General features: G+C 43.4%; 1 protein-coding gene across 3 annotated transcripts in view; it reads left to right on the forward strand.

Moving 5' to 3' along the window:
• The window catches only part of zgc:110329 (uncharacterized protein LOC550500 homolog), a 57,831-nt gene extending 41,629 nt beyond the window's left edge, over window positions 1-16,202 (forward strand). For 2 of the 3 annotated variants that reach the window (XM_041233361.1, XM_041233363.1), the window contains 3 exons: window positions 2,151-2,201; window positions 3,635-3,751; window positions 14,714-16,202. In XM_041233361.1, the coding sequence (XP_041089295.1) occupies window positions 2,151-2,201; window positions 3,635-3,751; window positions 14,714-15,040 (495 nt within the window). In that variant the 3' untranslated portion in view covers window positions 15,041-16,202. The remainder of the gene's footprint in view (window positions 1-2,150; window positions 2,202-3,634; window positions 3,752-14,713) is intronic. The other variant, XM_041233362.1, reaches the window with a different exon arrangement.
• Window positions 16,203-17,520: the final 1,318 nt, after the last annotated feature.

Here is a 17,520-nt window from a genome sequence, read left to right on the forward strand (position 1 = left end):
GGTGCAGAATAGACGCACTTAGCAGCCAGCAGCCTCCAGCAAAAAAACAAAACCGAAAAGTCAATTCTAGATGGAACTCGGTGGAAAGCATCATTTATCGCATTTAAAAATTTTTTTTTCTTTGCTGATTTTCAATTTGTATCTCTGTAAACATTGAAGCTGCTAATGCATGCACCCCTAAATCTACATTTAAAAAAAATTTTGGAATTGGTTTTGTACAAGGGGTGTGCTCAAACTATTTTCTATTTTCTGATAATTGATAATTGATAATTGATTTGAAGTTGTTGGGTATTAAAGAAATTGAATAAAATGTTTAATTGATCAACACAAAACAACGCGTCCCCTCGGTTTGCCTTGTCTACACAAATTGTGAGCACTAACCCTAACCCTAACCCCACCCCACCCCACGTCACCGGACACAGCACCCCAAAAAGGTAAGCCAAGTAGTATGGTACCCCTTACCCTAAATCATTAGACATTACACCCCACAAAGGGTTTAAGTAAAGTGACTTCTCCCAATCCTACTCCTAACCCAACCCCCAGGTCACTGGACCCAGTACCCCACAGAGAGGCTCAAGCCAGTGTAATGTGATCTCCCCTTACCCTATACCGGACCTTCCTCACTTTCTATAAAATGTACCATAACTTTGTTCAGAGATCAGTGTGTTGGCCCCTGCAAAACCGTAAGGGTACACCAAGTGCCCTAACCCTAACCCTAACCCTTTTCTGATACTTGCATATATTGTGCAAAAAGATTTGCATTGGAACTATGCATAATAACATTGTAATTGTGTGTATCCACAAGTGCATTTGCCAAGTAACTACTGTGTAAATGCACAGTAATTGTAGACACTGCTTGTCATGTGTTACGCACCTCATTTGACCCGTAGCGTTTGAAAACAGTCTGCAGTACTTCACAAGGGAGTGGGGGCTCAGTGTTCGGGGCTGCTGACGCCAATTAAAGGAGCAGTATGAGTGTTTGAAGCGTTGGTTGACGCCAGCTCCGTCCCGCGGGATTCTTTCACCCTGATTGATCATTGCAGGCGCGGCTCGGGGGGAGGGGTCTGATTGGCTCTTGGAGGTTGTTCCATTGATGGGTCATTTCTTTGATTAGTTGTCTTGAACTACAGCAATGGCGGGGTGGGGGATAAACGTTTTAACTTCAGCTACGTGCCTGATGTGGTTGAAAAGTCCTCTTCTGCTGGAGAGATTCAGCCTGCAAAGATCAAAAGGGGACAGGGAGTATGACAGGTATTGTGCAGGAGGATGATTGCTTGCCAGACAAATGCTGTTAGATTGAAGTATTGTATTATTCCTGGCTTGCATAGTTCAATGTCTGTCAGCTCTAATAACACAATCAGTGTCGTGCCCTGCTCTAGTACAGAGTCTAATCCTGTACCGGCCCACTTTCTCATGTTCTGCATGGCAGACGCCTGGCATATTGAGTCTGTCTGTCTGTCTACCTACCTCTTTGTCTGCCTATCTGCCTGCATGTCTGTCTCTCTCCTCTCTCTCTCTGTCTACCTGTCTGTCTCTCTCTCTCCTCTCTCTGTCTACCTGTCTGTCTTTCTATCGATCTATCTGTCAGTCTACCTGCTATTTTCCAAGGGCTGTTATTCATCGACACGTTTGACATGTTTATTGGGTTATTGTTGTGTCACTGTAATAGTTTCCCATGGTTTATCTATCGGTTTAATGGGCTGGCTGCAGGCATGAAGGGAGGCAGGCAGCAGGAGAGCTCTCCCCTCACAGCTCTGTGCAGAGTGAGTGAGGGGGTCCAGCACACCTGACCAGGGGGTTTCTGCTGAATAGCAAAAGCATAGTAAAGTGTAATGAAGTGGAAGCATGGTAAAACCCAGAGAGGTATGTGAAAGCATATTCATAAACAAACCCTGTAGCCTAACCCTTATGACAGTTTCCCATAGTAAAAGCACAGCAAAGTGTATTAAAGCAGATCTGTAGCACAGCGAGTTACTAAATATGGTAAACCGTGGTAAATGCATAGTAAAAACAAAGGAACACTGCAAAACTACCGTGCAAAAACACTGTGGTAAAGTTTTATAAGGGGTAGCGCAGAATGGTAAGGTAGACCCACAGGAATCCTGGCTAATGCCTGTTTCAATCTGAACTCTGTCTGTTTGTCTGTGCAGGTGGAGGGAGTGGTGAACACACTGTGCGGATACAAGACCCTTGATAAAGAGGTGAGCTCACACGCTGGGTTTGAAACTGGAAGGGGCAGGCAGAGTTAACCCTTTGTTGTACGCTGGCCAGGCAATGCTGTTGTCTAGGCTGTGAATTTTGATTTCTGATATATGTATTTGTTATTGTATTCTGTGACCCGGATGAAGGAAATCTTTTATGCATTACTGAGTTTATTCACTTTGTGCCCGCAGGCAGTGCCAGCACAGGTAATGCAGAGAGAGATCCAAGTGGTCCATACTCAATAAAATTTTATCACGATACAAAATGTAACAACAGTCAATCAGAATGAACTCCCTTCACAGGGGAAGTGTGAAATGTGTAAATAAATACAAAACTATGGAAAATAATTCACTTACTATGTTTTGCAAATAGCCCCTGTGTAAGTACTATTATACATCACAAGAGTGGGGGTAGTAGGGAGATTTTGTTTATTGTGTAATGCCTATATTTGGATTTCAATCAATCATTTTATATAGCGCCTTTCATAGTGGAACACCGTCACAAAACGCTTTATAAGATGCAGTAACAACAAGAAAATCCATAGTGCATTAAATACAGTGGAAAGAGCAGAATACATGATAGCAGCATAATACATCCATAGTGCATTAAATACAGTGGAAAGAGCAGAATACATGATAGCAGCATAATACATGAAATAGTGCATTAAATACAGTGGAAAGAGCAGAATACAGGATAGCAGCATAATACATGAAATAGTGCATTAAATACAGTGGAAAGAGCAGAATACATGAAATAGTGCATTAAATACAGTGGAAAGAGCAGAATACATGATAGCAGCATAATACATGAAATAGTGCATTAAATACAGTGGAAAGAGCAGAATACATGATAGCAGCATAATACATGAAATAGTGCATTAAAAAAGAGCAGAATACAGGATAGTAGCATAATACATGAAATAGTGCATTAAATACAGTGGAAAGAGCAGAATACATGACAGCAGCATAATACATGAAATAGTGCATTAAATACAGTGGAAAGAGCATAATACATGAAATGGTGCATTAAATACAGTGGAAAGAGCATAATACATGAAATGGTGCATTAAATACAGTGGAAAGTGCATAATGCATTTATCACGTTATACCACAGAGATGGTTAAAAGAGCCGTACTGATTAGCAGGGGGTTCATGCAGTCCAGGAGTGGCCAAAGCTGCTCATTAAAAAAAGATGAATCAGCTGCATTTTGACTCTGCTTCCTTCTGCCTACGACTACTGACTGGCCTTGAGAACCCTTTTTTAAAACCCATTAAAAACCTCACAGGCGCCGTATTGTAGAGCTCAGCGACCCTTATAGGGCACAAGAGCCGCTGCCCTACTCTTATATAAAGGTGTAGCTCTGAAGAGGTGCTGATACTACTGGATGTGACATTGATTGATTTCCCCCCCCCCCCCCCCCCCCCACCTCCAGCGTCTGCAGCTTGTTGATGTCATCTACGTGCGTGGCTGCATCCACGCGGTGTACCTGTGGTTTGGGGATAACATGGGCGCCACCATCGGACTGTGCTGTGCCCTGTTCCTGCCACAGGTAATACACTGCCCAGGACCTTCGTACTCTGTGTGCTGCAGAATACTAATACCATGAGAAGAGAACGGCGATGTATCATTGGTACACAGCGGTGTCCTGACACTCGCATTTGCTTTTAAGGAGTATTTATCGATGGGCACTAAATAAATCCATTCATTTTAATGTGTTCATTTCAAAACAAGAAAAGCTGTCCTTCCCTTACCTTTACAATCGAGGACCAATCGATGGGGATTGACGTCCGGGGCACAGGCCGTGCCCAGGCATCAGGGCAGGGAGTTAATTGCCATTGGTCGGTACTCTGTTGTAAAGGCGAGGGAAGGACAGTTTTTCTTGTTTTGAAATCAACACGTTAATGAATTAATTTGTAAATACTTCAAAAAAAGGCAATTACTAGTAGGCTGCCTAGTTCAGTTTTACAAAATATCTTTAAGTGGGCAGCACCTGCAGGGCTGGCCTTTGTCCTCCAGGAGGCGCTAGCTCGCTGGCATCTGCTCTGGAGTTCCTGGGTGTAGAAGAGGAAGCTGGCTCGCTGTTGGGAGGGGGGACTGGGCATTGGGAGAAAACTGGGGGAACAAAATTTTTATATTTTCTGATCACAGTTTCATAAACATGACCGTACATCACACCCACACAGTCTAGTTCAGTTGTGCAAGATATTGAAAGAGCTGCAATTTAAGATCACTGCACAAACAGTAGAAGACCCACAGGGCCTTCTTCTCTCAGCAGCAACAATGGCTCTAAAGTGAGTAAAATAAAATAAATGGACTTGCAATCCCCTTGATTAAATAGCTGGTAATTTTATTGCATTGCTTTCTGAGAATTAATTTCGGAGTAAACAGCTTTTTCAAGGTCGTCTTTGCGCTAAAGTTGAATTTGCACTGCTGTTGGGTGCGTGCCTGATTACTGGCTGTTGACTTTCAACACTGTCATTCTCTTTGCACACCAACAAAACAGCCTCAGTAAGTGCACTGTGACTGGAATTCCACATTCTCATTTTTACATCTCCTGTATTATTACTCCGGTAGCTGGCCGGGCTTGTGTTATCCCTGGCCAGTACCCACTCTCAGTCTCGCAGGCTGCCAGAGCTAATTACCATGGTGCTCTGCTGGCATTTATGGGTGTGAAATATTATCCTGCCTGCATTTATTTATTCTTCTTGTTTAGATGCACTTTGTATAATTGTTTTATGTTTCGCACTGTGACGATTTTTTAAAATGTAAATGTGGTGCAGTCAGGGGATGCAGTCTCGAGTCCTGGCTGTGCAAAGTTGTCGGTGGGCATTCTGCAAGAAGCATTGGCTCTGGCGATCACGCAGGTTGGGGGATGCCAAACCAGCAGGGGCTGCACACTCTCCACACTACAGTGACCCCTACTGGCCAGGCGCCCAGTGAGCTCAAAGGGCTGTCCTTCATCCTCCTGCAGAGCTGGGTGCAAAGAGGCGATTGGCTTGGGGATCGGAGGACGTCTGCTTGACATGTAGTTCTTTCAGTCTCTTGCTGTTGTTGCTGTGGAGAAGGACCTGTAAATCCGACTAGGGATGTTCAATACTGACGGCATGATAACCTTCATACCCCTGTTATTATCTTGCTGCTGTGTGATGTGTTTTTGTTATACAGCTATTAAATCCATTATAAAAGACACTTTTAACATTTTTTAAAGCCATTTAAAGAAATACACAGAAGTCCTGTTCCAAATAAAACTGTGTAACTTTTTTAAACAGCTTTACATAGTGTGTTGTGTACCCCTCATTTAATATGATCAGCATGCTTTCCAATTCTCTCTGCAACTACACAATACAGTGAGCTGCCTGTACAAAACAGCAGGTTTTTCATAAGCTTCCTTTGCAGTTGCAATTCCGATCAGGGGCGCTCCCTTGCTACTCTGCCTGATTGAGTCTTCCTTTATAGACTGCCCTAACTGCCATGCGAGTCCAGGAGGAGACCGTGCCTTTTTTAGCTAAACAAGGCTACAGGCTTTCTTTTTTTTTTAAAAAGCCATTTCAAATTACACAGATAGAACACTGAGAGATACCTGTGGATCACATTGAGACCAATTAGAACTGAACCTCTGCAGAGAAATCTAATTTAACAGGAGGCTAAGATGGAATGGATGTGTTTTTTTTTTTTTTTTTTTTTTTTCAGCTGTAATTGCATTGGCTTTGTATGGCTGAGTAAACGAGTGCGCAAAACCAAACAAGATAACAAAACAGAATGGATTGTTGTTGTTTTTTTTTTTTTTTTTTTTTTTAACGGTGTTGGGCAGCAGGGCTGGGTGTGAAATAGCAGGGCTGTCTAGATCAAAGCCTGCAGGTGTGATTTGACTAGTGAAGCATAAATCGATTGAAACCCCTAGTTTAAATGTTATCAATCATACTTAGGACAGGTATAGGCATCAGCCTTCGTGTTTATACAGCAGTAAGAGTACAGTATGGCCAATTGGTTCCATATTGAGTATCTCTTCACGGTCTTATGGATATATTGTATACAGTGAAATGCTGCAGTCCGACAGTCTTCTCCACGCACTGCAGTTATTTATAAGAAGTCAGGGAGGGCATCTCTTTGATAGCTTTTCTGATTAGTTATAAGCCCCCCGAGCGGCGCTCGGCCAATTATGCGCCACCCCCTGGGAGCTCCGGTCGGCAGTGAAATAGCCTGGACTCCAACCAGGCGCATCCTGGAACTCCACACGGAGCGCCTTTACCGGATGCGCCACTCTGGAGCCCCAGCAGTCCTTCATTTTAATGGTCTCCGCTGTTTCTCTCGAGAAATATACCATCTTAAAGTGGTCGTCACACCGCACAGCATGACTTACGCCCGCTCTCATCCTCCCCCACTTCTCCCGCTCCCCCCCCATCCTTCCCCGAGTCTCATCAGCCCTGACTGTCCACTTGCCAACGTGTTGGTGTTTGGACACGTTGACTTGCATTGAAGAGCCGCCTGTTCTTCAGTAGAGCCTCGTTAGCCTCGTTACTGTGCGGCAGCTAATTCTCATTCATAGCGCGAGAGGAGCGGGGGCGGCTCTTCACTGGATCAGTTGCTGCAGATGGTGTCCCACAATCCCTTTCACACTCAAATAGAATTCCTTGCCATCTGGCTTCTGCAGCCTGCCATACTTTTAAGAAATCAAATCAAATGTTCTTTATATAGTGCCTTTCATGCAAGCTGAAAGCACTGTACAATACAAAGCAGGGAAAATCACAATGCGACCCATTTGGGATCCCAGGCAGTGTCTCTCTCACACACACACACACACATACAAAACAGCTAACAGTTGTAGACCGTTCAATTAAACAGTCTAATAAAAAATGCGTGTTGAAAACCGCAATTAAAAAAAAAAAAGAGATTGCAAAAAGTGCTTTTAATTTTGGGGGGAAAAAAACACGTTTGTATAAAATTCTAATTTTAAAAAACGTGGTGCACGAACACACAGGGTCCTCACAATCGCACGCAATCTGCAAAGTTCAACATATTTGTAGAAAAACAATCCGAAACATCTGTAGTAGGGGGGGAGTGTCTCTTATAAAAGTTTGCCGCGTTCGTTTTGCAATTTTCCCCCCTGTGCTTCTCACATGGTTTATCCTGGTTTGCCAAGTTTATTAGTATGCTTTTCCACACCTCGCTATTCTTTACAATGCTTCCCTATGCTTAGCAAGCTTTCACTTTGCTTTATTACACTGAGCTGTGCTTTTACTGTGGGAAAGTTTTGGAAGGGTTAGTTTTACCATGTTGTTTTTTGCTTGCTTGCTTTCGTTCGTTCTATATCTGATTAAAGTTTCTGACAAGTTTTAGCTTCCTTCTTTGTCTCTCCTTATGGAAGCTGAATATTGGAGCGCTGTGTGGTTAATTGCACAGTCTCTTTCTTTTTTAATCACTATTTAATATAGTTTTTTTTTCACATGCCGTTAAGCACAGCAGTCTCTGTAATAGAAACCCCATATCTAAGTAGCTGCTTCACGGCCCTGCAGAGTCCTATAAAAGAGCCATTCGCTGCTGCTGGAGCTCCTGATGTTTTATTTGCAGCACAGGATTGAGTGTTTTCAGGGCCTTCAGCGTCCTTATAGTGGCAGATCTTTAATACGCTGCCATAAATTTCAAAACCTGTTTGTGGGTTACAATAAGTCGGTCTGTCAATTACTCTTGGAGCACCTCCAGGATTAACGGAGCGTTAAAGAGCCCCGTTATTTAGACCCGCCACTGTTTTAGATCATTAAAATACCCGCAGTGTCAGCAAACAGACTCTGGGTCTCTACTGACAGGCAGGAGAACAGCAAAGCTGTGAAGGGTTTAGAAGGATCAAAACCTCTCTCTTTGCATCTCCGACGCTTTCGGAAGATTTCAGTTCTCACCTTGGCCCTTTTCAACGGTGCTGACTGCTTTTAATAATAAAATAATCAACTTTATTTTTATATAGCGCCTTTTATAGGGGACCACCATCACAAAGTGCTTTACAAGATACTAGGGCGTGTGAACTATGCATCAGCTGCAGAGTCACTTACAACAACGTCTCACCAAAGAGGTTCAGTGACTTGCTCAGGGTCTCTCGCACACAGCAAGTCAGTGGCTGAGCTGGGATTTGAACTGGGTTACAAGCCTGTTTCTTTAACCACTGGACCACACAGCCTCCTATATTTACTCCAATAATGTGCCATATTCATCTTTGTCACAAGTCAGCCTTAAGATACTCTGAGCAAGTGAAATAGAACGGAGGCTGGGGGCGAAATCGGCGACCCAACGCACTGCAAGTGAGCATCTTAATCGCTGTGCAAAAGTGCCGGGCTCGTCTGCATTTCAGTTTTTAACATAATCTCACAGACGGGGTAGAATCTGAATCCATCACACGCCACTGCCCGTTGTATAAGGAGCTGCACTCCAGCTCTTCCCTGCCACTCGCCCCCATGGGTCCTCATTAGCTCTGTAGAAAGGTCCGCAGTGCCAGCCTGGGTCAAAGGCAGTCAGTCGCAGCAAGATACCCGGATTAGAGACAGCTCTCTCAGCAGCATGGCATTCTCCACACAGAGTTACTGAACGCATGTCATCTGGAAGTCAGTTCTCATTGCAATGCCAAAGACTGGCAGGGGGCGAAACAAAGCCATTAACTATTGAGATCAAGCTGCAGCTGGGACGGGGGGGACGGGGGGGACGGGGGGGGTGACAACACTGCTCTTCTGCAGTCTCTTATAAGCGTCTACCGCGTCATATGCTGTAGAAAATGCATTGTAAGATCCATCTAGACTTGTGATTCTCAATCCTGGTCCCGGGGGAACACTGCCCTGCTGGTTTTTGTTCCAACCAAGCTCCGAATTACTTAACTGAACCAGGATTGAGAACCACTGATCTGGACAACTGCGTACCCATATATTTTAAAACTTGGTCAGGATGTTCTTTAGCTGTCAACAGAACCAGAATCAGGGGCGGTGTGGAGTTGGTCTGTCTGTCTCTCCTGGAAGTTTTAAGTCTTTATATTACTAGGCGCCATCTAGTGCACAGCTAGCGTATTGCCAGCAAACCAAAGGAAACTTGTTTCCAAAGTGGCAGATCACTAGATGGCACTGGCTCTTGCATCTATAAAGACACATTGACCGGTCTGGCCCGTGTTACACATAACCTAAAATGTTTGCTCCAGGCAGGCTCGATTTGCACACTTCATAACTGAACATTATCAACATGAATCAAATAACCGCAGCATCAAAATACATTTTAAATAAAGAATAATGCAGGGGTTCGCTTGGCTCAGTACACATGTGCATCCAGCTGGATGCAAGGCATTGCTATGTACTTGTCCATGTTGCTAATTTTGATTTGTTAGCCGGAGATGGAAGTCTCTAACAAGCTCTCGTATTGGTTGTTACTGTTCCTTTGATGTAAATGGGTTTTTATGCAGCAATGAATACGTTCTTTAAATAGACATGCTGCTTGCTTAATGACTTTAACAGGGGAATCATAACTCCTAAAATGCCAGGCTCATTAAAACCACTCTCATATTTATAAGATCTCTACTCCTGAATCCTTTTCCAGTTTCTCACGCCCGCCAAACCATTGACGTCTGCAGAAGTCCGTTTTTGTTAATGTGCTTTTCATGACTCGCCTGTTGTTTTCCACCCAGGGGGGGTAGGCTTATGTCAGTTTCTAAATGGAGAAGTCATTCAAAAAGATGACTTTCTCTTTGCAGCAGCTCCAAATTACATGTTCACTTTATTTATTTTTTTTCCTACTGGTCCTTAGCCTTTTCCCGGCGTTTGCAGTGATTGCATTGTTTTTGCTTTGGCTTTGAGTTCAGTAGCTGCTCTGTGGCTCTAGTCACCTGCCATAGACTCATGCAATGCACAGTAGTGTGTGTCAAATGTATTGAACACCTCCAAGATTTGTCATTGAGCTTTGCACACAAAAAAATGCATTAATTTACAACAAAAATGAGTCATACATTTTTGCAAACTTGTGTTATTCAAAACTTAAAAAAAAAAACAAAAAAAAAAAACACAGCTGTGTCTGAATTAGCTTTAAATGCTAATATTTAGTCTGGCCGCCTTTTGGCATCAATAACAGCCTGGCATCTTTAAGGCTTTGTGTCTGTATACTTTCTTAAGTCTCTGGTGTCATTTGATTCCCTTTTTCTTTGTTGTATCCACAGGCTTACTTTTGTCAAGTCCAATAGACTGCAATGCAATGGGGTGTTCTAATAAATGCACGCTGCTCTAGGCTCGATAATCCAAAGTGTCTTTATATTGACGAGCGCCATCTACTGCACATCTAGTGTAATGGCAGCAAACTAAAGGAAACTTGTTTCCAAAGTGTAAGATCACTTGATGGCACTGGCTAAAGGACCTAAACACACACGCACACACAGACACACAGTATTTTAGAAGCACGTCGATATAAGGGGAAAATAAATTACTTGCTCTTTTATAGACCAGGGGCCAGTTTCACAAAGCAATGCTAGCACGACAGGTTGCTAGTTCGCAAGCTGTCTGATTTTTTTTTACCCGTTTCAGAAAGCAATATTTTAAGGCAGAACGGTAAAGTTTAGTAGAAATCCACTACTTTTAAAGTGAATTGAATTTAGCAGACTGCTACCTGGAACTGCTCTGTGAATCTCCTAGATTAATGATGAACAATAACCCGCATCTCTTCTTTTGGATCCTGGTGTTAGCAACTCGGTAACAGACTGACTGGTTCATTTGGATGCGTTTTTATTTCATCACAAACTTTTTTTTTTTTTTGGTTTGTTTTGTTTCTATTATAGTTGCAGATGCAGAAGGTATGTTTTTCTGCTAATGGTTTAATAGGACTGTACCCTGAGCAACGCTCCCATCTGTGAAATTTCACAAATAGCAAACGTCCCTAATTAAATGATGCATTATCTCCGGACCTTTCGTGCAGATCCTGTTGCTTTATAAATAAAGCTATTCAGACATTTTTAATAAAGGTTGATTGGGGGGGGGGGGGGGGGGGGGGGGTTGAAGCATTATTTTCCAGCTTTTAAAGTTTGTAAGCAATTGGTAGAATGCACAAGATCCACAAGCAGGAAACTCCAGTACTAATGTTAACGAGGCAATTTAGAGGTAAGAAATACATTTTAACTAATTATCACTCCTTTTGTGAGCCTTAAAAATGAAGGTAAATGTGGAATTAACTGCTTAGTGATGCTATAAAGATGAGACCAGACCCTGTTTCAGCTATTTATGCTCCATCCGCTCAGAGCGTACGTGACTACAGTGTGTTTCTGTTATCTTACTAGTTAGAATAGAAATTAGTTTTTCAGCTGTTACTTCACTCAGGTGCAACCAACCACTGACTACTCTCTTTTACCAGGGTTCTGTGGTTCATTCTTTATCATAGGCCTCCTTTCAAATACATTCTTACACATGCTTTAGCACTCCAGTCATTCTAAGCCAAAGGCCAAGTGGAATTGCCCTGGCAACTCTACTCATTGTAAAGTCATCTCCAGCAAACTGGCTTAACATTATCAATGCATTTTCCCTATACACTTTTGAGTAAAGGTGGATCGACAGTGGAAGCCAGCGATGCGAGCAAATCATTTCGAAGTGACTGGAACGTGTGGTCACGTCTGCATTGATGGCGATCGATGCGAGTGGCCAGTCTGGGTGATGCGAGCGACTCCACGAGAGTAGAAATGTGTTCTGTTTTTTCCCCGCCAGGAGCGAGTGACTGCCGTTCCCATCGCACTCACAATTCCACACCCAGGATCAGCTTCAGCCCTGTTTCCAGCAGAAGCCCAATCCCTGCCCCAAACCAGTTCCAGGATCACCATCAACTGAACACAGTACGGACTGTGGGAGGGGATGGACGAGAAGGGGAATCGTGTAAATAGTGTCTGTTTTGTGGGCGCCAGGGGTTTTCTGCGAGCGCGATTGCCTGTGTTTGATCTCTGTCCCCTCTCAACGGGACCTCTCTCCTGGGTGTGCGACGACTTTGGTGTGTCTCGGCTCCGCTTGCTTGCTCTGTAGTCTGTGCTGCGGGAGTGGTGTTGTTGAATGGACCACCTCCTGTCTTTTGTGTGGGAGAACAGCGAGGGGTCACGTGACCGTTTCTGCTAAAATATTCGCTTTTGATGCAGATACTGAATTCGCTCGCATCAAGCACATCTCTCGCTTCCAGTCCAGATCCAACCTTTTAGGGTTAACCTGTAGAAGAATCATTTTTTTGACACTCGCCACTTTGAGTTGGTTTTGCCTCCTGAATCATTTTCTAATTTAGCTGAAATTCATTCACAATGGCATTGTCAAAACCTCACTGATACTATAAATATGAGGGTACTGCAGTCAAAGTGCCGACAGCTACTAGACGCGCACATGGACTTGAACTGCTGAAATCAATCCCTTGGATTGTGTTATAAAACCAGGTAATGAATCCTGTGTCAGTTTTCAAAGTGACTGATTCAGAGAGGAGCACAGGCGATTGACTGCCGTCGATTCCGTGACTAATTAATGCCACAGTTCTCGAATCCTTAATTAGATGCTGTAAATGTATTTTAAAAAAGGAAGAGTAGTTTCTTGCTAGTTGATTGCTGTTACAGTTGTTTGAAGGCATCCCTGAAGGACTTTAATGCTGTGTGAACAGCACGCAGGATTGCTGCAGTAACACAGGCAGCCACACTGCTGCCTGGCTGAAGAACGCCCTTGAGAATTAGATAGAAATCTTGAAGGACTTTGCCTTATTAATCGTTTCCAAATAAAACAAAGACGAAGGAATACTTATTATTAGACTGAGAATGAACTCCCACTTGTTGCTGTGTTTTCTCTGGATCAGGTAATTGCCTCTGGGGCAATATTTATCTAGTGTTTTTTTTTTTTCCAATTTGCTTTAAACGGATCTAAATATCGCCTCTGATTTTGTCCCAGAGAAAACCCAAACGTCCGACAGCGCGTGTTAGTCTATTTTAGTTGATTTCTGTCTGCAAAAAAAACAATAAAGGAAAAACTCGTGTGTGTCGTGCACATGCTTTCCACACCTGCAGATCAATGCAGAGGTCAGCTTTAGTGAAAAACGAAACCACATCAACTCCGGGATTAGACCGCGCTTGCAGATCTCTTGAGCCTCCCCTCTTGCTCTGCACTGGACTCGTCTGACCCAGTGGCGGCAGGATTTAATTCCTGGCTGGGCCCCAAATTAATTACTAACAAGTGTACTGAGGACACTCTGTACTGTCAGAAATAGCACCACATTCTCCAAGAACGCACACGCTACCAAAATATTTCGACAGTCGGACATCCGATTTACCACCAACAGGTATAGCAGCACAAATTCTGTAACGTTAGCGAGCTGCAAGTCACTACCACACGTGCAGAAAATGACAAAAGCTCTCAAACGTGTATTCCACTTCGCAAAGTGAGCTTACATAAAAAGCTCTCATACAGTGACTAAAAGTGAATGTCAATACTTTGAGCTTTAGAAGTGTCAGTTACATGGGAACAAAACAGGAATAGAGGCATGAGTTGAGCATAACATACAGTACATCTCAGCTGCATCAGTCAACTGAGTTCAAATTGATATATAATTAAATGTAGGTGACGCATTTGTTGATCGTCGGTTCGTTTGCTTTTTACAAAATGTGTCGGGACATAGCTAATGCGCAAGACACAAATATAGCTTCGGATTACTGCAACTTTGGCTAAACGTTCTGTATTATATTTCTTGGCAGACACCCTTATCCAGGGAGACTTACAATTGTTACAAGATATCACATTATTTTGTACATAAAATGACCCATTTATACAGTATAATTAACTAAACAGCAGCTGCACAAGCTGGTTGCTTGCGTGCCTTGCAATGAAAGAAAAGTTCCTGTATGTTTGCTGTCTGTGCGCTGTAATTTCGATACTATGCTATTGAAGACTCAAAATCTCATATCTCAGCCGTCCAACCACCAATCTTTTTTTCATAACCATGACAACGGCACTGGGGTGGGCGGGACGGATCTATTTTTTGAACGGATTACAGTCTGATACGGTTTGGTATGAAATGTTTTTAATTGTCAATCGCTCCATAACTGCGTGGGCTCAGGCCCAAGCAAAACGCAGACCCTGGCCTGACCTCAGCACCACCTTACTGGATCCTCAGCTGATGCGCTATCCTTGCACTATTGCACTGCTAATCTGTCACTGCAGATATAACTTGCTGTGATCCTAACTGGCTGCATCCTAGTTCATATTGTATTCTAGCAGTGTTAGTATTATTGCACTTACTGTAAACTACACTGTGTTTAAATATGAAGCTTGCATTGTAACCCTGCGCTGCCCTGGAACACCTGCAAGCCTCCTTCGATAAAGGCATCTGCCTAATAAGTAAATAATAATGATAGTTTCTCATGTTAACAGAACAAGGAGCAAAGCTGCATTTACTACTGGCAAATTTGACTGTCAGATTCGACTCCTGGCTTCATTCTGCTCGAGCGTGAAAGCAGTGTTGTGGAGTTACTGATCCCTCTGCTGTTCTCTCCTCACAGCTCTTCGGTATCATCTTGACCTGTCTGTTCTGGACCAAGCTCAAGGAACTGAGTGAGCACACGGCGGACCAGGTGGATTTCAAAGCCCTGCGGCGATCCGAGTTCCAGTACAGCGAGCTTGACCTGTCTGGGGCAGGGTGGTGCCTCTGCCTGCCCCGGGACGGAGGGTACTTGCCTGTCCCAGAATCCGAACCTGACCTCTGGTCTCCGGAACCTGAAAACCTGGACGAGCCCCCTATCGAAATCGTCCCGGTCCCCCGAACCTCACCGGATCTCTCCAGAACCAAGCAAAATCTCGGACTGGATGAAGTGGACTTCAGGGTGTAGCGAGCCCAGGGCTCAGTGCTGTGCCTGTACTGCTGTAAGGGAGTGGCTGTTTCCTGGACTCACGGTTCCTGTAAGCTTGCTCCGTGTCTTCAGTACAGGTTCACGTACAGTAAGCCTTAAGCAGCGGCCTGAAGCCCATTCTCCTGAAACCAGGTTCCAAGCCGCAATGTGGCTTTGTGTTCCCTCAACTTTAGAAGTGCTGCAAGTATCATAATACTTGGCAATTTTTAAAATTTATTGTCAAAAAGGGACTGATTAGTGCGAATGAGAGATTTTTAGCAGAGCGGATCTTTGCCATTTCAGGTCTGTTGTTTGTCCAGGGTTGGGTTCACGAACGAGGAACTGAAAAGTGACCTTTCATTTAAATTGACCAACATTCTAGAATTTCCGATTCGCTCCGTTGCGATTGGCTTAGCAGGTCCGTTAACTTCAAGTAGAGATTCGTGCTAATCAGGGCTTGTGAAACCAAGCGTTCTAGAGATGTTTCTTTGATACAGGTGTTTGTACTTTTGAGGTGGGGAGGTGGGTAAGCATTGATCTTTTTGGGAAATTGTTTCGATGTTACACCCACTCTGCATGCATTTTTTGGTTTGTTGTTAAAATAAGATATTTGATTACAAAATAACACTGAACGTGGTGTTAATATTTTTTAGATGCTAAGACTAGAAGAAAAGGATTTATGCAAATTCAATTTTGTTTTTTTACCCAACCTGTAAATGATTAATGTTATTTATATTTTTATAGGTGAATAATTTCAAATATGGTTTTGAAACGTGTAAATGTAGGTTTTTGTCTTCTCTTTGAATGGTGTGTGGTTTGTTTGTTTGTTTGATTGTTTTTAAACAGTTTGAAAGATGGTCTAATTTGTTATGGCTGCTGTCATTTCAGAGAAGCTAAAATAATGTACAGGGCAAAACAAAAAAACAATACTGCTTCCAAAACAAAAGATTTAATTTCAATTCTAAGGTAAAAAATTCCAAGGAACTGCTCCTCATGATTACAGCACACCCTCGCTATACCGAACCTGTCGGGGTTCAAGCCAATTAACTCAAGGACAATTCAAGGACAATTAAAATGAACGATACACTGCTGGAGTAAGTTAATGAGATGAGATTGTGAATGAAAGTGGATTTGCATGTACCTGTTCGTCTCATGCATGCCATATTCTGCCTTTGCTTTATCCTATTCGATAAAGTATTTAAAACGCAGTACAAAAAAAACCCAGAGCTGAAGCTGAACTTTTATTCAAAGTCAATCTGACACGAATCGTTTCAAAGTGCGCCAAATCTCATTCCAACACGCAAGAACCAAACTGAGCTTTTGTTCCGAATCAAACCCACATGAAAAAGTTGGACACGCAAAAAGTTAATCAGATCCTCAAGTTTTCTTTCCGTCGTTTTCGTTTTTTCTTGAATCGTTTTTGCTTTGCCGCGTGGTTGCTGAACAACCAGTATTCATGACAGAGACACGCCTGCGTTGCTGCTTTTTTTTCAAACGATCAGTGTAGCTACCAGCTTCGTTTGCAACACAAAATGGTTTTCATTTCGGCTTCAAGGCCGCTTTTTATAAAGACGAAAGAGTTGACTTCGCTGCAGAGGTGGCACCCCCCCCCCCCCCCCCCCCCCCCCCCGTGCGCGTACGGACCGGGATGTTGATGGCGTGTGTTTTAGATTATCTTAACAAAGGCCGTTATAGCGAGGGGGTACTGTATGTCTACTTGGGTCAAGAACGTTGTCAAAGCTATGCACCCTGAATCTGCCAAAACACTAATTAAAGTACCAAAATGAATCAAAAAACAAGCACGCACCACTTGCCAGCCCCTAAATGAAATATGGTGTTTATTTCTGGTTTGGTAATTGTATTGGGTGCATTTTTTTTTTGTTTTGTTTTTTTTGTTTTACTGCTGCATGAACTGATTATTCGAACTCTCCGCAGGGGAGGGTCGCTGCTGTCCATCGGGCTGATTTCCCATTCAGAGTGATTTAAGAAACAGCTGCCTGGGTTTGTGTGGGTCGCTGCTCTCCACAGTTAAGAAAAGCAGCGATCGTCACAAACCCGAGCAGCTGTTTCTCAATTCACCCTGAACGGTGAATCAGCCCGATCGACACCAGCGACCCCCTCATGTGGAGAGCTTGATTGGGATAATGGGGTTGTGCAGCTCTAGTTGTTTTGGGGTAAGTATCTTTGAGAAAGCAGCTGTTTGTTTTGCTCTGATTTAACACCTCTTCCACTAGCTGTTGAATCCACACACTGATCTGCACAGTTTTAACTCCTGTGTTACTGTTTGTGTGACTAAAATGGGATTTGACGTTTTCTCCTCTGAAAGCGGATCTCAGTTCTTCCTGGTATTGAAAACTCGTGCTGTGCCACAGGTGCGAGTCCTGTGTGGTACTGCAGGCTCCCTGCGCTCAGCACCTCTGCTTAACCCCCTCATTGCGTTTTCACACAAAAAATAAACTCTGAACTGAAATCGGGTTTTG

This window comes from Polyodon spathula, chromosome 31, assembly GCF_017654505.1.
Source record: "Polyodon spathula isolate WHYD16114869_AA chromosome 31, ASM1765450v1, whole genome shotgun sequence".
Lineage (NCBI taxonomy): Eukaryota > Metazoa > Chordata > Actinopteri > Acipenseriformes > Polyodontidae > Polyodon > Polyodon spathula.